Raw genomic sequence first — 22,104 nt, 5'->3', positions numbered from 1 at the left:
TGCACTGCGTGTTTTTAAAGCTACAGCACAGAATTTCTCATCATATGCGTGCACCGATGGTAATCTGTGTTTGTGCTCGCCCCTGATCATTCCCGTGCTAAGGCTGCAGTTCCTCTTCGGCATGCAGTGTGGCATTTTTAAATAAGGGCGTCAGAAGAGACGATGCCGAATTCATACGAGCTTAGTTACATCTGTTTTGCTACAACCTGCTTTGCTTCGGCTGCTTTGATTGCTCCCGTCTCTAGAAACGTGGCCAGAGGCAACGCATTTACCACTCTACTGAGATTTACCTCCTCTGATTAGCTCATTTAGCGTTGGGTGATTGCAGAGTTACCTGTCATAACACTTTACTGCCTTTCATTTTTGTTTGTTTTTCCCCGTTTGTGTTAATCATTGTGTCAGACCTACCTTCTCGTAAATGGTAGCGTTGCGGCCGGCTGTAGTCATCCACACTTCCTTGTAGAAACGGTCACTGACGGGGTCGGACAGGTCGATGCTGGTGTCCGAGTGCCCTCCAAGGATGGTCCTGTTTAGAAAAAGAGTTTTTTAGATTTAATTTTACCTCTCTGACACGTGTGTACAGGGTGTTTGTGGCGGATGACAAGTGACAAATTGAAACTTCCTAAGGAACAAAATTATTATTGCATTTTCCCGTAGAATCAAAGAGACGCACTTGAAGCACTCGAGGCGTAGCTGGAGTGCGTAGGGCCCAGCTTCATACTCCTGTCCATCCATCACGGCCGCAACCTTTTCCGAGTCCTCAACGATCACCGCCACCTCGCTGTCGCGTTTCCCCAGCATGCTTCTGTCGTTGATGTTAGCGGAACCTGCAACAAACACACAAAACGACCGACTGAACATTTTGTTTTTCCTGCTTCCACGATTCCTTTCGCAAACCGGATGTTAAAGTCTGTTAAAGTGTTCATCTTATTTAGAGAAAAAAATAGAAAATACGAAGAACATTTTTAGAAGTCAGCCTTTTGAGTTCCATTTGTTGATTGCTGTGTATGGCAGGGTTGAGTTGCACCGTATGCACCAGCAGGTGGCACAACAGAGCCACGCGGAGCTGGACACATTTAAACCTTGTTATTATTATGCTCACTTGTCAGCTGCGCACGTGGCGGAAGAAGAGAAACCAGATTTTTAGCTTTCTCACATTCTGATGGTGTCGAGGCAGAGCTGCCTCAAATAGTAGCCGGAGAAGGCAGCGAGACAGAAGACAAAAAAAGAAAAAGAAAAAAAAAAACATGACAGAAGGTGAGATGAGAGACGGACGAACCGATGATGACTGTGTTGTCGTCAGCGATGAGCATCTTGCTGTGGACGTAGATGAGCTCCGTGACCAGGCGTCCCTCCAGCTCGGCGTGGGTCCGCAGGCCAGCGAAGGAGATGTAGTTCATCCACTGGTCGTCCACTGGGAAACGGAGGAAGCACAGTTTGCTCTTTGACCTTGACATCCGGCAATCAAAACGCACAATGAGACAAGTTCGTTCGGGAACTTACTTTCCCTTTTCAGCTGGGAGATGATGGAGTGTTCTCCTCTGATCATGGTTCTGAAGACACAAGAAATCGAATCTCGTCACAAAGTGTGCACAGTGACGAAGTGGACTTCAGTCCACTCGAGAAAAATAAAATGCAACGTACACCGATCAGCCACAACATTAAAACCACTGACAGGATAAGTGAATAACTCTGACCATCTAGTGACAATTCAGTGTTACTGACCGGTAGTAAAAATGCTATAACTAAAAAAAAATGACTGAATAAAGAACCTCAAACAAAAAATAATTCAGGAAATTCAGCAGCATAGTTATGGCAAACTTCCTGACTATCAAGATGATCCCGTCTAAACCCCCTTCCAACCCGGGTGCATTCCTTGATAAGTCAGAACAGTTGTATAGGCACAAGGGAGACCTACACAATATTAGGAAGGTGGTCATAATGTTACGCCTGACCAGTGTACACACGTATAACACATTCTCAGTGAAAACCACATCCGCATTCCCGTTTCCTCTTTCAATTACAGACTCAGTCGCGTGGGGTACCTGTAGTTGAAGTGCATGACAGCCTGGATGGCGTTCCCTCCTCCTGTAGTGATGTCGCCCTCGAAGCCAGGGAGCAGAGGGGTGACCACATACACACGATACCTTTTATTCTCCCTGAAAGCAAACACACTTTGTTTATATATGTATGTACACAGACGGTGACATTTGAGCGTCACCTAATGAGAAGCAGAGGAGAGCAGAACACACCGTACATAACCTATACACCTATAAATGCAGCAGCACGTGAAACACGTTAAACGGTGCAAACAAAAGGGTTAGTACTTGTGGGCCCTGATGATCCTTTCGATGATGGCGTCTCCAATCTTGTTGTAGACCATCTTGTTGTCAGCACAGCTGATGAAAAACTGGTTCTGAGAGAGGAGAAAGAGAGCAACAATTCGCACTCAGAGATATAAAGTGTTGAGGTTTAGTTTCCACCATTTGTAGTTTAGTTTCACAAGGTATGTTCACGCCGTCGTATAATATAACAATCACTGGCATCAAAGTTATTTCCACCGGAGCCCCCTCATTTCTCGTGTTGGTATTTTTTTTCTTTTTTGAAGTGCTGCCAAATAAGCGCAAAGGGCTTGGAGGTTTAACGGTGGCGCTCTCTGAGAGGAAACGTTCAAACGAGGAAGAGAGATAAAAAAAAAAGGAAAAAAGTTCCAAGGCATTCTTCTGACAAAATGTGGGAAAGCCTGGACTCGGAAATCTGCTTCAGGATGATGTTATAAAAAGTGGAGGCGGTTAGACCCCACACATAGAAGCACAAACAGCCTTCTTTTGGGTTTAATTCACGGCATACAGTTGATGCCAGATGGCTGCAAACTCCTGACAGGGTCCAATAAAATAATATAAATGGGTAATAAATACAGAATAACCAACAGGTGTTTCTATAAATTCTAACAACAACAAAGATTATTTAAAAAATCATGTTAAATCAAAGTGACAACGGAAACCCTTTGTGAATTCAGATAAGCTTGTGGTTGAAGTCTTATAAAGCCTTCAGTGTGGTGATCAGATCTAATTATTAATACAGAGAGGAAAAAAGTAAAAACATGACAAGAAGATATATATCCATAGCCTGGCCCCTTTGTTGCTTTACCTCTATGTAGATGTAGTGCTTGCTCTTGGCGATGACCTGGATGTAGGCGTTATGGATAGACTCCTCGTGGTATTTTATTCCCGCCGACCAGTCGGCTGCAGACCGCAGCACCTTATACAAACAGACGCTGGGTTATGACAGCAGTACGCTTCAAAAGAAGCTGCATCTGAAAAGTTTGGCTTATTGCATTTTACATAAACACCATAAGGACTACATGTGGGATCTGGATTGCCAATTAAGCCTGAATAGTTGTCGCAGCATTCCCTGCCAAGCGCGGTTTCTGCATTCTGGGAATTATCAGCATGGTGTGAAAATGCAACAATGAGAGCACAGAAGTAAAAATAAAAATCTTTGTCGCACAAGCAAATATGTGTTGGGACAAGGCACCAATAAAAAAAAAAAAAAGCTGCTTAGTCTCTGAGCTATATGCTCCGATCAGGCAGAACGCAATGTTCTGCTGGGAAACTTTTGAGCTTAGCATTCCGGGCGTAGCAATGACACTCCTTGATTTAGGAACAACTTAAAAACAACAACAATAAAAAACTTGAAAAACATCGCAAGGTATTGACCTGGCCTCAAATTCACTACATCCCAAGCTGATCAAGTATCTGTGGGTGATCCACAGATGATCGCTCAGCCTATAGAAGGACCCCATTAAAAACATTCTGTTACCAGACACCACAGGACACCGACCCATGCCCATTCTCTCATAAGTCCCAATTGCAGGTGGTTATAATGTTACGCCTGATCACTGTATATTTACATACATTACCTTTGTTTTTATGCATTTGGATGACCTAATGCCACACGTACTTTCCACAGTACCAGTATCAGTGATGGTCAGAACAGGCACTTAAGTAAAGGTTGTGCTTTGTGTCCACTCAAAAGACACACGGACGTATTTAATGCACTTTTTATCTTGTTTTTCCCTCTGAGGTCATTTGAAAACTCACTGCATTTCTGTACAAGTCCAAACATTTGTAGTTATTTAACTTTCTGGCTCTCTTTCAATCTCTTTAAACTGGTTTCAGCAATGCTCAGCTGCACACTTGGATGCGAAAGATGCGGGTTTATCCCAGGCTCTTGGGTTTTCTCTTTCATTTTCTAGACAGTCCGGTTCGCGGTTGGCTTTGCCAGCAGTGCCCGTGACATTGTCACGTAGCTGATGGGTGCTTACCTGCACTTTGGCGTTAACACAGTCCGGAACTTGGTATCGGATCTCATCGGCAGTGGAGTGAGATTTGGGCAGCAGGAACGGATAAGACAGGGAGCGATACTTTGGTTTCATGATCTGGGGGAGAGACAGTTGGGTAAATATACAGTATATTGCGAAAGGGAGGCCATGGAAAGAGTAAAAGCAGGAACAGTGGAGGAAATGTTGGTGCCATGGAAAGCATGAGCGTGAGGATTAAGGTGTTTTTTCCACTCTCCCAGCCAAACATTTCCTGTAATTTCGGCAGCTTATTGTTTATTGTCTAGTTTTATTTTGTAATGAGCAAGTACTGACTTTCCCCCCTTAAGTTCAGCTTGCCGCTCCGCGTTAACTAAGCATCAGAGATAGTTTTAACTTTTTTATCTAACGCATGTCACTGTGCCTTGGTGAAGTTCCAGCGCTGGATGAAGTGTCTCGCCACATCTCGTGCGCCCCTGCCGTGAACCACTGCGGCGATGTCGTGCCAAGGCATCCTGGGAGTTGTGTACCTGTCAATGAAGTCTGCAAAGAGTGGAGCAGACACAGCGAAAGATCAATAAAGGTGTGGGTGCAGAGGAATGGGAGGGAGGCGCACGGTGAGGTCGGAGAGTTTAGTCTCACCATCAAAGGGCTTCTCCAGCTGGATCCAGTCCTTGTAGACAAAGTTGCAGTAGTCTTTTCCATGCCAGAAGCGAGTGTTCCCCTGCAACTCCCCAACGCCCGTCCTCAGGCTTTGCACGGAGCCGCCCCCTGCACATGCGCATGCACAAAATAAATGGAAATAAAAGTGAAAATGAGTCATTTTCACCCTCCCGGAGCATATTTCTGGCACAGCATAAATCCACTGACTCTGTCATATTTGCCAACATACCCGTGCTGTCAACACTGTCGACACTGTCCACGTGCTGCAGAGTGTGTTTGTGCAGGTGCCTGTACAGGCTGAAGCGGGCCATCCTGTTGCGGCCGATGCCCTTCAGCTTGGGTAAATCCACCGGATCTTCGGGCGGCGTCCCTCGACCGTTGCTCTGGGAGACTCCGTCCACAGAGGACACACCCGTGTTGGAGGAAGTGCAGTTGTAGCCAGCCTGGGGGGGGAATAAATCATCATGGGCACACCTGAATAAAATGCCTGTGTGAAATGGTGCTGCAATAAATCACTGTGATGTTGGTGATATTTAGTGCACCGTCATAAAAGATAAAGCTCAGGGCAGGAGTGTTTTTGTGTACAGTAAATATGGATTAGGAGCACATCCAGCTCGTCAATAAAACTAAGGGAAAGCAATGGGAATTCAGTTGTTGTTTTTGTTGATAATTATGTGGTATACACCGATCCGCCATAACATTATGACTATCTATAACATTGGGCCAAGGATCAAAATGATGGTTATAAACCAAATCATTAGAATACATTTTGCATATAAACTTTACGTGAATGGTAGTCCAATCTGTAGCTGTTGAGATATGCTGCTCTGACCTCTTATTAAATAAATATACCGGCTTTACGTAGTTGTGCATAACAACGTGGTCGCATATACAAAAAGGTTTATTCTGCAGCTGGCAGGTTGTCAGAGTTCACTCTTTACATTCTAATATTGATGCACTCGGGCTGCCACTGATGACACATACCGCTGCCTCTTCATTCCCTGTGTGCAACTGCGTGTAAATGAAATACTTGGCTCAATTTCCTCCATCCGACATCTCATAACGGAGCCGTTTGTCAGGAGGCGAGAGCCGCGTTTATTGCCTATAAATCCCAGAAGGCGGCGATGTTTTTTTTTTAATTAGCCGTGCGTACGGACCTGCTCCAGGGCCACGGAGCGCGTCACGCTGCCCACATCCGTCAGCCGGTGCTCTCTGTCATCCCAGCGCCCGTATGCCAGGTCAATCCCGCCCACGAAGGCCACCGATTGGTCGATGACGACGATCTTCTCGTGATGAGCCCACAGATACACGGAGGAGGAGACGTGGTCCGGGTGACGCATCACCTGGGTCGCGACACGTACACTTTTAGTGAGGTCAAACATAAGGGTTGATTAAGATGGAAAAATACCCTCAGCCCCTTCACGTACTTTGATGTTGGGGTGCAGGTGCATCAGAGTCCTTTTACTGTAGCCGGAGTTGATGCCCAGGGCGAGCTCAACCTCCTTGTACAACATGACAAAGATTTTTACTCCCTGTTGCTGTGGAGACACAAAAAAAAAACATTTGACTTTTCACATGATTCATTCGTTGCAAGACACTAAGAATCTTTTGTGAGACAGAATCAATAAAGATAATTCTTACAAAACAAACTTGCAACGAGGGCAGACAGGGATGAAAACAATGAATAGATGGTTAACTCAAGCGAAATATCCAATATCCTCTGCTAGTATACAAGATATGAATCACCGTGAAGTTTTATTTTGCAAATAAAGTGACTCACATTAGTTTCTTGGGGTGTAATTAATGGCTTCTGATTTACACAGTGAAAAGGCTTTTATCTCCCCGTGGACATGTGGTAAGAAGCTCAGTAAGCTCAAACCACAATGAAGTATTTAAACCTTTTGCACAATCGTCCCTCACGTCTACTCATGACACCTCATACATGCAGACATCATGTCACCCTACTTCAAACTGTCATCACTGACGTGATCTTTTCCTTTGTGTTCCTGTTTATCCTTAGAACAGAGCACACGCCGCACTGAATGCTTAAACTATCCATCCTCTTAACCCATTACCAAAAGTTACCCAGCACAACAGTGAATTGTCACAAGATGGTCACTGTCATTTACTTCTCCTGCCAGTGGTCATAATGTTGTGGCCGTTCGGTGTAAGCGTTTAAAAGATTTGAAGCGTTCTTTCATTTTGTTGAAAACTCGAAAAATCCAACTTGTATATTACTAAAAAGAGGGCTCGTTAACATGGTCCGCTTACTGCTTTGCGTTTGAGGGTACAGTCCAGCCTCCACCTGTTGCCCTCGACAACAGGTCTCTTGAGGAAGATCTCTGGGCTCAGCCTGAGAAAAAAAAAAGATATACACAGACGTCAACACAGAGGGGAAAGTAGACAGGAAGCTATCCATTAACATGAGGAAACGCAGGAAAGCTGCATTTACCGCCACAGCCAATAACCCACCTCTACATATAGCATGGCAGACATGACATAATGATATAGTCTCATGAGTCATTCACAGTGGCATCCTGTGCTTACAGATCTACAATGCCATTGGCTCACATTACACAGGCTGACACCTCATTGGTAAAGACCATAAGCCGAGTGATTACAGCTCTTGGCACACAGGAATTTTTCAGCCACGTCAAACAGGCACACATTTGGCTCTGAGGAAACTATTACATTTGAAATTACAAGGGCGAGGATATTCTAAATGTCAGGGGAGACAAATACACATTTCCAATCAGAAAAGATACTAAACTTTTCTGGAAAGCACAGCCCAGATGACGTCCATTCAAGATAAAGCATTTTCTTCAATGCAAAAGGCAGTAAAGCTGATTGTGTCTGATAACAGATTTGCATCTTTGCACTAAGGTTTGTCAGGTTATTGCACACTTACGTAATAGTATTTTTATGAGTGTTATACCACGACGTGACTGACACTGACAGCGTTTACTTTTACACGACATGACCTGGCTGCTCTTGTTCTGTTTTTTTTTTTTTGTCTAACTTGAAGAAAGTGTCCTCACTTCGTTTCCTGACCTTAATGGTGTTAATGGACACTCTCATTACGCACATTAGACGCCTGAAAACACACACACATTTCTCAGGTGGTGAACACGAGAAGTAAAAAGTACATTAAGAAGAGACAGACGGAGACAAAAGAGATGCGGCGGGAGAGTAATCAGATGCGGAGTGTGCATCTTTACCGTCAGTGTATTTCTATTCTTGGTGGAAGGCTGTAATTAGAGCCCGTACCATGGCTTGGCTCTCTGGCAGGCAAAGACTTGTGGGTAATACATAATGCAGTGTGTTACAACATGTAATACACTAACTGGTGCCAGAGTGTCAGGATATTTTCTCATCCACTGGAAGCAGTACGGCAACACTGTAACCTTTTGTTACTACATTCTAGGAGCGTTTGCCTATCGGCGCAAACTACATAGATGTGTTATTTATAAGCAGCAGAACGTATGGAGAACGTATAGAAACTATCTAGAGAAAACATGGGCGCAACAAACACTCCCAGCTAGAACCGAAACATTTTTTTTATTTTTTTTATTCCTGCTATTATGATGGTTATATTTAATATTGCGTATTGCAACATGAAGGAAAAGTAGTCCAGCTGGAATTGTTGACGTCTGTTTGAGGCATATCACCGTGGTAACCAATGCTACATAGCAAATCAAGGGAAACATTTCGAAGGATCCAATCAAAATGCGTCAACTGACCAACGAGATCACACAGGGAATTTACAATAAAGCAGAAAGGAATTAAGAGGAATAATTTGAGGAATCCTGTTAAACAGAAAGACAATTTATTCATTTATTTCACTTTCTGTTAGACAAAAGCGTACTTCTGGTGCAACTTCCCCTGCTACCAAAGCGCACGGAAGAGGAAGAGAAAACAGAAATTGCTTTTTATTGACAGATGGTTTACACGCTGTCAGTGGATCAGAATTATATTGCGTTCACTTTAAGCTAGCAACACGCTGAAGATATCAGCCAACAATGTCATTCCCGTGCATACCTAGCATTAATTTTAATAGAAATATCCTTATTCTGAACAAATACCTTTGACCTCGCTGCATACCACTTTTCTTCTGACAGTCTATCACAACTTCCCCTGTGCTAATTGTGGTTTGTGGTGTTCATTTTTAACTATGAATTCTCTTGAACATTTATAGCTGCACTGTATTGATGGGAAGTATGACACTTTTCATACATTCAGCTGTGTTTTCATAAAACACCTTATTTTCTTGAGTTTTTCCGAATCAAATGCACAGCTGAACACAGAACAACAGCAAATGAATCAAACCAATAAAGAACTCAGTCTATTAAAACATTAAAACGCTTTGGATAAAAGCATTTAGTGCTGGTTGGCATTCACAAACACCACCTATTCCCCTTCCTTCTTTCTCATGATGGCAGGACAGTCTGCCCTCGCACGTGATTGGCCGCATGGTGTGCCCATTAAAATAAAGCCCCTCCCCTGAACGCAGAGGAAGGAGCTGTTTAAGGTTCTTCTCATTCCCTACAAAGAGTAGGCTCCCGCCAGCTCGTTCCCAAACGACACATCACTACTGCACTGGAAAATATATTCTGTTATCCAGAATTATCAGTCAGATTCAGAGAAACCAGGGGCACCAATAAAATAATAATATCTGTTTGTTCTGATATTCATCATATCAGTTTTGGACAAAATTGACGTTGCGTGAGATGTAAGAGGCCTTTACCACTCCTCATAAAACATTATTTGACATAATATCTGGCAGACACAGGGCCCACTAAAACTTACCACCAGTCAGTGATAAAGATTTCCTCTTTAGCCTCCTCCAAAGCATTAGCCACATCCTCCATATAAGTCTTTCCGTTCACGTACCTGCAAAAAAAAAAAAGAAAAAGAAAAGTGGCTATTGGCTAACATGCGAAAAAGCAGACGTGCCCTTTCATGCCCACGTGTTGATACATTCACAAGCGTTCGGAAAATGTAAACAAGCATGCAGCCTTGCAAAGTATCTGTAACAGTTCTCAAACTACTTCTGTCTTTTTGGTGCTGTTGTCTGATCACAGCTTGCCTCAGAAGTGCCATGAATAAACCACAAATTAGCAGGCTACATGTTACTTCCCTGACACTCTGTACTCTGAAACACACTGCACGTTCGAGGCTACACCCAAAGCTGTGTCATCATGACTTGAGAGGTCTTCAAACAATATTTTTACATTCGTTCACAGAACGTTTTTTTTTCTTTTTCCCTCTCTCTCTCTCTCAGGTTCCGCAAGGAGACAATGCGATGACATTATCACGCGGATGATTCAGTATCGCAGAATCTGCCAGCTGAGGGGGAGAGAAGGCAAATAAAGAGAGCAAGAAATGGCCGTGCAGCCAAAAAAGAGAGAATTGACTGCTCAGTCCTCTCGTGCATTTCCATAGTTACCAGTGAAAGATTAGGAGATGGAGGCAGAGAGGATGTGCTGAAAAACGTGTCTTATTTTTTAGTCGTAAATGTGCCAATTTCTTGTACAGAACATTCTGCACTTACACATGGCACGCCTGTGAGAGGTTTACTAATTTATTTATTTATTTTTTTATCAAATCTTTCCGAGCACATGTCAGAATCAGCTACAAAAAGTTGCGTTCTCTCCCGCTGCACTTACCATTTGGAGGGGATGTTTTCTTGCTCCTGCGCAAACGACCCGAAGCGGTGGTCTCTGAGGAAAGCCTTCCCGTGGGCCCTCGCGAAGCTCTCAATGCTCTGACCCCACCAGCGTGCGTGTCTGAAGTTGACGCACTTGAACACGAGGGTCCTGCAAACGCGATATACAGAAACGGACGGATGTATATGTTAGATTTATCTGCTCACATCAAAATGGGCAATTCTATTTTTTACTTTAGATCATAGGTCCTCAACAGGGGGTCCGCGACCAATAGGGGGTCGCAAAATCTTTGATTGATTAGACCCCCCCCCAACACACTCCCACCCCCCACACACAAATTTAAAATTCTTTAAATACAACATGATATTAACATGAATTCAACATATTTTTGTAAAGGAATAAATGGAGGCAGAAGATGTTATCTCCTGCGCCTTCCTGTACAGAGTAAGCCCCGCCCCTATCGCTGCTGAGCCAATCACGAGGCCGCATATTGTCAGGTTCAACTGGCCGAGAGCTTATTCAATGCCCAGGTGAAAAACCCAGACAATATTAGCAGCAGAAAAGCCAACACAGCTTGCTCCCAAGAGGCCAAACTGGATTGCTTTGTTTTATTTTGTTTAACTTTTGAATTTAACTTTTTAACTTTCTTTAACACACACACTTCTGTTGCATGTTTGAAATGAAAAAAATAATATTTTAACCTGTGTATTATTTGAATAGCTTAATATTGAATGCAAAATGATGATAATAATGTATATTCACATATATATAAACAGCACTAGGCCGAGTTTGATATAGAACATAATATAGTAGGTAGCGGGCCCCTACTTAATCTCTCAGTTAAGATAATGATTCCTTAAATTACTTCAGCCACAGGACACAGATTAAGATTTGCAAGATATTGCAGTGTCTTTTACTTTAGGAAAAAAAACTTCAGAAGCTGACGGAAGAAAAGCACATTTTAACAGCAGTAATTGATTTCATTTTTGAATCCGTGTTTAATTAGCATTAGCCTTAGAAACACTGTGAGGCCTTAATCAAAATAAATCACTCCCGGCGAATCGTTCACATTCGTCAACGTCAACACACAAACTGAGAAGTATAACCTGGAGAGGCTATCAATCCGGACTCCGTGTTTGGTTTCTGTGTCTTTGGAGTCCATTTTGATGCTGAATTCTTTATCCAACAGCAGCACGAAGGAGATGGCCCCCGAGTCCGGCTTCATGTACAGCAAGCACGAGTCCTTCACCACCAGCCACCTGCAGAGAACACACCGTCCACCGTCACCATCGTAAACACTCACAATCTTTGTGTCTGTGCAATTTATTTATTTATGTTTTTTAATCTTTCAACCGAATGCTAGCGCACCATTTCTTATAGTTCGTGCTTTTGGAGGGAAAGGGTGTAGGAAGAAAATCATCATCAAGTAGGTGGATGGGCTGAGCGTTTCAAACGTGTGGGATTTTTTTTTTTTTTTTTTGCGCCGTTGTCTTTGGAAAATGACAATATAAACTGCTCACATAATAATTTGGCTGGGATGAAGAGGAAGGAGAAAAACAGATGAAGAGAGAATGAAGGCTAACTACAAAAACTGGAAACACATTACGTAATTGTGCTCTTTTTAAATATGTAATGTTAGGTCCACTCTACTTTGACACCCACATTCTGACGCCTTCCTGCCAAAATTGTTTTCATGCATGTTCAGTTTAAAACTTTTGGCAATTTAAAAGAGGAAGTAACAAGTGTTTCTTGTGTGACATGAAGGAGAAACGCTCATTAACTGTAGTAGCAAAGTAGAAGCAAAAAGATTTAAATAGACTGCTTAGTTACGGGAAGGGAAAACATTCAAAATGTCCAGTGATGTGCACTAGATGATCACGGCAACTAAAACAGTGGGAGGGAGAATAAAAGACAAACTGAAAGGAAGAGATACACCGATCAGGCATAACATTATGACCACTGTCAACATTTTTTTAGGGTAAGGACTCCAAACTGATGACAAGATTAAGTAGGGACCCCCTACCTACTATATGTGTTCTACATTAAACTCTAATTTAAATTTGTGGGGGGAAATTAAATATATATATCATAAATGTCCAATCAACCAAAGATTTTGAGACCCCCCTGCAATACCTCTGCGGAACAAGACCTATGCTTTAAACTATTGGGGATGGCTGCTGCCCTCAAGGGCGTCATTGCTATGATGTGGTCCAACACTTTCCAAGTGGAACGTTGTTTTGCCACAAGATGGTCGATGTTATTCGCTTCTCCTGTCAGCGGTTTTAATGTTGTGGCTGATCGGTGTGGATAAAGAGACAGAGCTGGACTCACGCACCGTTTGGACCAGCGATAGCAGGCCTTGCCCTGGCCACAGCAGTTCATTCCAGGGATGCGATGCCCGCCCGAGCGCTTATAGATCATCCCTTCCCTGGAAGACATAGAATAAGAAAAAAAATACTAACTGAAGGAACTCTACTTAGCATAAAACAAGATGCAAGCTTACAGAAGAACCAGTCAGACATGGGATTTTGACTCTGATCCTCTACATACAGCAGCTTGGGAATAAAAAAGTCATTCAAGAGTGAGTCCTTACAGTCCTTTGGGCCCCAAGTCATGAATGAACGACAGCTGGCTGACATCAATGAACTCCATCTGAGAACAGGCGGGAAGGGAGGACAAGTGATTCCCACATAGATGCAAATTGTGAAATACACCGAACACTGAACAACTGTTATTGCCACACACCTGGAGGTGGACGTGACTCAGCTTTAAATGCGCGCTGTCGCCTCAGATACCAACTTGAAAATGGTGCTCGGCATTAATATAAGTGGGCCTGACGCAACGCTCTGTGTTAGGAGTTGTTCAACAAAACACTTTAAAGTGGCTAACCACAGAAGAACATCTGATAAGAGCCCAAACAGAGTGGCCAGTATTGAGAGCACCAAAGTAAGGCATATGTCTTGAAAAACTGCAAATAAATAAATTTAGTTTTATTTATTTAAAAAAAAAAAAAAAAAACCTTTTTAACACAAATGAGGTCCTACTCATAACAGCCTAAAGAAGCAATAAGGCTTAAATTCTTTGTGTGTGTCAAGGGTAAACACGTTAATGATCTGTGTCAACACTCATGAGGTCAGAGCATATTAACATGTAGAAAAACACAGATCTCCTCAGGTACCTGTTCCATAGAGACTGAGTATTATTAGTATAAACCTGAACTTTAACATAACTGACAAGCAGTCATTACGAGGTTACATTGCTTAACGTGATTACTCACTGTGTGGTGGTATTTGCGGTACATGGCCATCCTCAGCAGCTTGTTCAAATAGTCTTCTAATTGCCTCTGTGGAAACACATATACTATATTTTTGGCTTCTGCGAGCATTTAAATGATAAAAAAATAAATAAATTAAAAATCATGAACGCTAACATGCACAAAAACACACACACACACACATTCAGACACTGTTTTAGAGGATAAATTTGCTGGCAAGGAGTTAAGAGCCATGGCAACAAGACGTGAGCGCCAGAAAAGCTCCCCGCGACAGAGCAGAGAAATGGCAAGAGTCGATTTTGCAACCATTAAAATGAGCAGAAAGGAGGCTGCAGGCGAGCTGGAACGTACCCTCCTGCTGGAGACCTGCTCATCTCGCACCAGTTCGTCCCCGTTGCCCCTGGGCAGGGAGGGCATCTCCCTCACCTCGCTCTTCCTCACCGTCCTCCTCCTCACCGTGTGGCTAAAAACGCAGAGAGTGAAAAGGTTCACGATTCAGAAGCGACTTCCTGTGTAGCCCTCGTTCAACAGGTGTTTCGAGACTCGCGAATCTTATGTTACGCTGGCAAAACTATCTATTAAAATCTAAATACAGCATTCTGCTGGGTTCAGAGCCAAGGGGAGTAATAGAAAACAAGTTAACAGAAAGACAACAAAGAAAGCTAACTCTGATGTTGGGAGTGCCAGTGATCTAGGTTCTGTACAAACTGTGAAAATGTTCCTAAAAAAAACACAAAAAGGGAACCACCATCGGTGCCACTGAAGGGGATAGTCTTTGGGAAAATGTGTTCATTCATTCTCTCGCCAAGAGTTAAAAGAAGAAGAAGAAGAAGAGAATCCTTTTTCTGTTTTGTTTGTGTAGTAAATATGAACCAGCAGATGGTTGTTATCTTAGTTTAGAGTACAAACTGAATCCGGGGAGTGTACAGACTTTAAAAAGTCCACCCACCCACCACTACCACCACACACATTTATTGTTTTTACAATAAATGGGTTAATCTGTTAGTTTGTGGATTTTAATGAATAGCATTAAGTGTTGATGCTTTTTGGATAAAGCCACACAAGCTGTAAGCTAAGCCAAGTGAATGGTATGGTGGTAATGGTCCTTATAATTCATCATACTGCCAATGAATGTGTGCAGTATACACAGAACACAGCTGTGACTCATCTCCGATTCAGGCCAAAAAGCCATTACGAACTTGAAGTTCTAGCACTGTAAGTCGGGTTGTGGCTACGTGCATGCTAACTGATCAGAAAAACAAAGGGAGTCCAGTGTAACGTGGAAAAAGCAAACAACCATTTGCATTTTGTGTGCACATGTAAATTCCCGACGGCGTTTGTGTACACGCCAGAGTGTGACATCTGCGCGTGAGTAAACCCAACCTGCGTGACGGCAGCGGTATCCTCATGAAGGTCTTGTACGTCCTGAGCTCCCTGTGCAGCTCCATGAAATGCTTCTCCTTCCTCTTGATCATCCAGGTAAACTCGCCGTGCTTCAGCTCGATCTTGAAAACCGCCGGCAGAGACTAGAGGCACACAAGGTTAATATTTGTCAGGGAAAAAGGGGAAGGTGGCATTGTTATGGTCACAGATGAGGGTGTTAATTGATGCCATGTAGGAAGTTAGAACTCTAGGGTTATTAAAATTGAAGCACCTTGTTGACGCTCCTATGGTGCGACAAGTTGAAGCGGTCCTGCGTGGTGAACCTCTCCACCTCCATGATGCGAACGGTAATTGGCACAGTGGGGAGGTAGACCTTAGCGTTGGCCTCCCTGAAGCCCACGGTGGCGTACACCGCCGAAAATGGGATACGACAGTCCCCTAGGACAAAGAAGACCGAGGCGAGGGTGGTTAGTGTGATTTTTTTTTTTTTTTTTTCTGTTCGTGCATGTAGGAGTTCCTCGGGGCTGCTTAGGAGCGAGTAGGCAGCGTTGCTGGAAAGTCGGCCTTTGTTCAAGATGTTTTGAGCTTTGTCAGTTTGCATTGTGTTAGTGCAAATGTTTATTTTTCCTCTCCAGTAAAGTTTGTGAAATCCACCCTCATACTCACTGCACTCTTAGATGGCAGTTTGGAAGCTAAATGCATTAGTTGAAATTAACAGGGGGCTATTTTTTCTTAGCCTGGTTGGTCCACTGCTCATCTCCCAGATATGCTGGGGAGATTTTAAGATGAGAGTCACAGACTTATTGCTTTGGGCCTTTGTGACCATATAAATTTGCTTATGAGTGATGAATTCAGTTCATAGTCAAATGTCCTTGAAGTTCATTCTTGTGATAATCCTATCAGCTGATCCGCTTATCACTGAAATACCTGACTCACTTTTTCATTGTGGAAGTGGCTTCTGAAAAAAATGCAGAGGCTGAATCAGATTCCCTGTCCAAAATTAAAACATCTACAGAACGAAGGTTGTTTCTTAGTCTTTTAGGTGTCATGTTCATATGTTTTAAAGAGTCAGACAGTGAGGAGACACACCTAGGTTTCCATCGTAGTCGGTCTCCTCTCCCTCCCCCATGTCCAGCTCTCTGGTATCCAGGCTCTCAACGAGGTCGGCCATGTCGATACGTATCTCTGGAGCTGCTTTTGCGTCAGGAATGTCAGCGTTCACCAGGTTGAGGTTACTGGTAGTTGTCTGATCTCTGCCCAGCATGATTAGCAGCCAGACCCCCAAGCAGGGCGCACCTAGAGGAGAGACAGTGTGAAGTGAAAACACTTGAAGGCAACGTGGTCATGTGCTGAGGATTAAATTTAAACTTGGTGTAAACCGTGTTGACTGTCTCACGAGTGTGCATACACTCCCACAGAGAGAGAGAGAGAGAGAGAGACAGCGATCCCATTCTGACCCAGCCAGTCTATCGTAAGAGTTAGGATAGGGCTGGGCGGTATACTGGTTCATCATGAATGCCGTTTTTTTTTTTACGTTATGATATCAACATCAAACATTCGGAACATTGCGCCACGAGACACTGTTTCAGACTGGACCATTCACAATGTAGCCTCATCACCGTGAGGCGTGGTGAAGACAGAAAGGTCCGAAAAATGGTGACTAGATGTCCCGATTTTTAGGGACTGTCCCCATTTGGATGACCTGTCCCACGACTAAAGCTGTCCCTGAAAATGTCCCCAATTTTTAGCTTTTCATGAGTGAGGGTTAAAAAATGTTGCGCGCGAACTACATTTATTACAGTAGCCGGTCGCGCTGCTATTGACAGTACAGACACAGCAGTTTAAATATGTTTAAATATGAATAAATGTGTCAAACATAAATGAAACTGTAATTGTCCCCGTTTCTTCATTGAATCTTGATAACATTTTTTTAATTTATTTTTATCTCTGAGCTATCATTGGCCACGGGTTAGGCAGTGCTAACACGAGACTATGCAAACCAGTTTTACTACTAGTGTGGGATTATTCTACAATATCTACTCATCATCATAGTAAAATAGTCCATTCTTAGCCAGTCTACTGGTCCAGTCTACTGCATTAACTCCTCTCTCAGCCAGCACAAAATGTTGTGAACACGTGATTATGAATGAAAAAAAAAAAATCATAATATACCGTGATACTGTTAGAATTTTGAAAAATACCGTGATACATGTTTTTGGTGACATCGCCCAGCCCTAATTTAGATTGCACCTTGAAAACAGACACATACAACACGGACACGGCTGTAACATCTAAAAATATACTAAATATAACTTGCTGAGAATCAGGTTACAGAGGCCGCTTGCTCAAAACTGATATTTGTAGGGTTAATGATCTTTGGCAAATGTTCAACAAGAGCCTTTCTATTTCTTGCGGTTTAGTGACTGCATGAGACATTGATACATTGGTCCAGAATCCCTCAACCTGCTTGACGTCTGATGACTGAATTGGCCATAGCATGTGATTCATGTACAGTAATACTCAAACTTGTGAAGTCTAAAAATTCACAAATGTGGAAGGTCAGGACAAATAACTATGACTAGCGAGTAACTGGGCGTTTTTTTGTTCTTGTGGGCAGACAGTAGAAAAAATAATCCATTACACATAAATGCCTGCATGGAAATGGGTCCTATCAGTAATGGACCATGAAAGTCATGACTGATTTTTATTATGAATAATTTACTCGACTATAATTGAATCTGATTCATAAAAAATCAGAAATTCAGGCTTATAATGTAGAACGATCACATCAGAGTCATTATATTTAATAAGATTATGTATAAAAAAATATAAATATATATTTATAAAGTATGTTGTTCGCATTGTACAATATTTGGCCTGTGTGTATTTGGCACTTACTACACGCACTCACAGCAGCTACTGTTTGTTTAAAGAATGACTGAATCCAAGCGTGAGGAAGTTGACCGACGCCAAAATCAGTCCTCCAAATATCCTACCTCACCCTTCCTCTCCATACAAAACATGAAAGCGACTGTAAATTCCTTTGGCAATCAATCTTGGATTAATCATCTGAGAACTCGAATGGCACGATCGTTGCTAACACACACACACACACACACACACAACAAATGTCCAAAGAAATCGGGTGATGTCCTCCACCCTGGGCAAATCAGGCGTGTAAATCATGATAGTGACTAATTATGTGCCAAGATCCCAGGGCTCAACGTGTTTTCTTAGATAGTTCGATGATGTCAAGCTTAATGATTGCCTTTGAGGTCCGTCTTAGTTTTTTTTGTCTCTCATCTCAGTTCCTTGTGCCATAAAAAACTAAACGGAAACATGCAAAAAGAAAACACGCCTCTATTTTAAGTTTAATTAACCACCGCAAAGTACAGTTCAAGTGACTGTTGATAAAGTCAGTCAAGGACAGATTTTGACACTTCAATATTCAGTAGTGATTTTCTCTTTAGAATCAAATATTATTTCACCTTCTTTAGCTGGGCAAAGAAATGTGCAATGCGCGTGTGTGGATTTTTTACTCAGTTTCCGAAGCACATATTTAAAGAACAGCGGCAGATTAGTGTGTATCGTCTTGTGTTTACAAAAAAAAAAGTGCGAAGTTCCCCATTTTTAGTTTCACTGTGACTTCATGTAAACAGCAATTGAGAAACCTAAACCCGTTAAACCTGCTGCATGTGTCTCATGTTCTCCTTTTCAAGCTTCATTATCACGTCCAAGACGTTCCGATTCTGCAAAATCCCGCATTCTCGAGATGGAAGTATAGGCAGGCTGCTCGGAAATGGCAACGTATTCCTTTAATCTGCTGCGACCTTACAACATCGTGCAAAAATGCCTGACCGCGAGAAGCGTATACTCTGGGCTCAGTCGGTCCTCAGCTACCAAATGTAACCCATAAACAAACCTCCCTTAGATGGAGTAGGAAAATGATGAGACTCAGGAGGAGAGGGCAAGCAATAAGGGGATAGAGAACGAGACACTATTTCGACAGAAAATATGTATATCAATTTAAGTGGTGATTAGGACTCATATACCGATCAGCCACAACATTATGACCACTGACAGGAGAAGTAAATAACCCTTTTGTGAGAGTTCAGTGCTCTGCTGGGAAACGTTTGGACCAGGCATTCATGTGGATGTTACACAGACATGTAGCACCTACTTAGGTGTTCATAATGTTGTGCCTGATCAGTGTGTATATCATAAGCTCCCTCACTGATAAACATCAGTGTAGATCATTGTGCTACACTCCAACGTGGCAACTCCTTAAGATTCGTTCTGGAAACTGCACAAAGTGATTTGCGTGTTTACAAGCAGAGAGCAGACGCCCACTGCTATCTAATCACCAGGTCTGTGAAATATGCGCAGCAACACAAGGAAGATGAGCAGAACTTGTTTAAATACGTAAACATCTAAACCAATATCTACTGACATTAATATACACCGATCTACAGAGGAATACGGGCTAAAGTTAAAGATTTTGCAATTACATGAGGCTGAGCGATCAAAAGTGGGAACCATTAAGTCACTGTTGTGGTTTCTGGAAGGAGCAGCACATGGATGAGTTTGTGTTGATTCATCACATTGCTGATGGCTTACGCCGAGGCATGTCAGGGTGGGAACAACACATACACTAAGGGAGGTACACTCCCCGTCAGACAAGTTTAAGCTGACGGCAGTTTCAAAATTCACGCGGTTTACTCCAGCTTAACGTCAACCAAAAAACGAAACGACCCGCACTCCTTACAGGCCCCTGTTTGCAGGCAGCGGGTTAAAGTCCTCCGTTTGGTGCCCGACAAGTAAATAACGCACGAGCACCAACAGACAGCAGCTTGACAGTAAACATTCCCACTCCTCTGAACAAGATCCAACACGCTCACACAGTCGAAAAGAGTCACCAGCAGTCACCACCAGCTGCCTGCTTGCTTCCACTCGGCCCTGTGAAACTATTTATTCACTTCATTCATCCTTTCAGCATTTCATTATTTATTTGCAAAGGAAACACCATAAGAATTGAATTAATGACGCTTGAATGCAGATTATTATTATTACTATTATTATCCTCAGGATTTTGGGTTACAAATTTCCAGTCACCTTGAGCATAGTCAACAGTTCTTTTTAGTGTTTTCCTGTTATTGTGGTGATAAAACACATACAATTCCACATTTTAGGACACACTTTTAAGCAAAGTATGTCTCTCCATTGCTGAGCTGGCAAGAGGCGATGAATTAAAGCAATTTAAAAAAGCAGAAAGAAAATTCTTTGTTTGGGTCCTTAAAACTTAAATTCAACAAGCCCCAGTTGGTTCGAATTTTCTGTAAGATGCATGCAAGCTTAGATTCCTACAGAAGAATTTATGGCACGGCAGTTCTCTCCAAGGTCTAATAATACCCAGGACCCCCAGCAGACCTGACCCGCAGGTTAACTGCAAAGGAACCCGGAATATGTCCCCCGTGTCCAACTCGAACGCACGCGCACAAAATCCTGCGAGAGAGTTATCTCTTCGCTCCATTCCGATGCAAGAAAGCCTACTTCCTGCTTCCTGTTCTGTTGTCATGGAGATAGTCTGAAGAGCCAGCGAGCTGCTCATATATAGATATATATAAGAGCAGCCGCCCTCTCCCTTCATGTGCCACCGTCGCACTTAAATGTCAATTAGTGGGAGAACAACTCTGGAGCCGTGGCAGAAATAGTCAGGAATCAAGTAAAGCGTGCCGTCGTCAATCTTTTCAGCTTGACACACGGGACATTTAATCTCTCACCGTGCACCACATTTGCACTGCAGCACTTGCCGTGCAGGCATCACCACGTAACCGGAGCAAATCCATCAATGGGGATGCAAACTTCAATTTAATGTTTTGAGGTTAGAGGTGTAGATTTTCAGCTGCCTGCGTGGGAAAACGTTCCTCATCCGTAGCTCGTTATTTCTCTGAAAGACTGATCCAAGGAGAAGTGTGACCTCTGACCTTCTGGCGAACGTCCTGCAGAGCATCTTAACCAACGCAGAGCACATCTATTCATGATTTATAAAAGGAATTATTGGACCTGTTGCTACCACAGGCACTTAGCTTAGTGCAAACTAAGCTAGTGGTACTACTGGAGAAAACATTGGCTCCAGGCGATCCTCAAGGCTGTAGGAAGTTTCTACTTGAGCCAAGAAAAAGCCCAGCACATAATCCAGCACAAACTGACAAATGTACTTAGACTTTGAATTTTGTACAGATTAAACAAAGTCTGGGTTGGCTGTTTCCCAGTTTCCAATCTTTGTCCTCAACTAAGTTAACTAAGGAGAAACTTCCTTCCTGCTTAGTGGCTTAAATGATGTCTTTCCAACAGAGGCGATTTAGGATATTTCCTAAACCTTTTTAGAGAGGTATTTGCTCTGAAATAATAATAAAAAAACAATAATGTTGGCTCATTAGCACCTAAAGTTAAATATTTCACTCCAGGTTAAACAAAGTTAACACGCAGTCAATACAGCATTCAACCTACAGTTGATCATTAATCTGTCACACCCTTTTACAAGCATTCGTGTCATCCACATCCCTCAGAGAAGCTGGAGGAAGCAAAAGGGGACACAACACACTTCCTCCTCTGTGGTTCTAAATGAAAAAGAAATTATGAGCGCATGGTTTTGCAGATCCTACAGCAGCTTCCAGCCTTGTGCAGTTCAAAGGACCCGAGAGGGGACAGCTGGGAAAGAAGACACAAGGTCACCGTGGCCGTGTACATCTGCACCCAGAAAAAAGAAAAATCTTCGTCCCATGCCAGCTCTGTCC

At 42.9% G+C, this 22,104-nt stretch overlaps 1 protein-coding gene across 3 annotated transcripts in view; it reads right to left on the bottom strand.

The window, feature by feature from the left end:
- Positions 1 to 22,104, bottom strand: part of pld1a (phospholipase D1a) — a 35,736-nt gene that overhangs the window by 2,672 nt on the left and 10,960 nt on the right. For all 3 annotated transcript variants that reach the window (XM_047611104.1, XM_047611105.1, XM_047611103.1), the window contains exons 2-25: positions 16,397 to 16,603; positions 15,579 to 15,745; positions 15,308 to 15,450; positions 14,276 to 14,387; positions 13,928 to 13,993; positions 13,244 to 13,302; positions 12,986 to 13,078; positions 11,757 to 11,909; positions 10,651 to 10,800; positions 9,791 to 9,874; positions 7,256 to 7,337; positions 6,412 to 6,522; positions 6,142 to 6,327; positions 5,214 to 5,427; positions 4,964 to 5,092; positions 4,746 to 4,864; positions 4,328 to 4,441; positions 3,151 to 3,261; positions 2,328 to 2,416; positions 2,046 to 2,159; positions 1,504 to 1,553; positions 1,280 to 1,414; positions 674 to 827; positions 409 to 526 (exon numbers count right to left, since the gene is read on the bottom strand). In XM_047611104.1, the coding sequence (XP_047467060.1) occupies positions 409 to 526; positions 674 to 827; positions 1,280 to 1,414; positions 1,504 to 1,553; positions 2,046 to 2,159; positions 2,328 to 2,416; positions 3,151 to 3,261; positions 4,328 to 4,441; positions 4,746 to 4,864; positions 4,964 to 5,092; positions 5,214 to 5,427; positions 6,142 to 6,327; positions 6,412 to 6,522; positions 7,256 to 7,337; positions 9,791 to 9,874; positions 10,651 to 10,800; positions 11,757 to 11,909; positions 12,986 to 13,078; positions 13,244 to 13,302; positions 13,928 to 13,993; positions 14,276 to 14,387; positions 15,308 to 15,450; positions 15,579 to 15,745; positions 16,397 to 16,571 (2,928 nt within the window). In that variant the 5' untranslated portion in view covers positions 16,572 to 16,603. The remainder of the gene's footprint in view (positions 1 to 408; positions 527 to 673; positions 828 to 1,279; positions 1,415 to 1,503; positions 1,554 to 2,045; positions 2,160 to 2,327; positions 2,417 to 3,150; positions 3,262 to 4,327; positions 4,442 to 4,745; positions 4,865 to 4,963; positions 5,093 to 5,213; positions 5,428 to 6,141; positions 6,328 to 6,411; positions 6,523 to 7,255; positions 7,338 to 9,790; positions 9,875 to 10,650; positions 10,801 to 11,756; positions 11,910 to 12,985; positions 13,079 to 13,243; positions 13,303 to 13,927; positions 13,994 to 14,275; positions 14,388 to 15,307; positions 15,451 to 15,578; positions 15,746 to 16,396; positions 16,604 to 22,104) is intronic.

This window comes from Mugil cephalus, chromosome 17, assembly GCF_022458985.1.
Source record: "Mugil cephalus isolate CIBA_MC_2020 chromosome 17, CIBA_Mcephalus_1.1, whole genome shotgun sequence".
NCBI classification, from domain to species: Eukaryota; Metazoa; Chordata; class Actinopteri; order Mugiliformes; family Mugilidae; genus Mugil; species Mugil cephalus.
The sequence above is the reverse complement of the archived record's forward strand: the minus strand, read 5'-3'. Positions and strand labels throughout refer to the sequence as shown.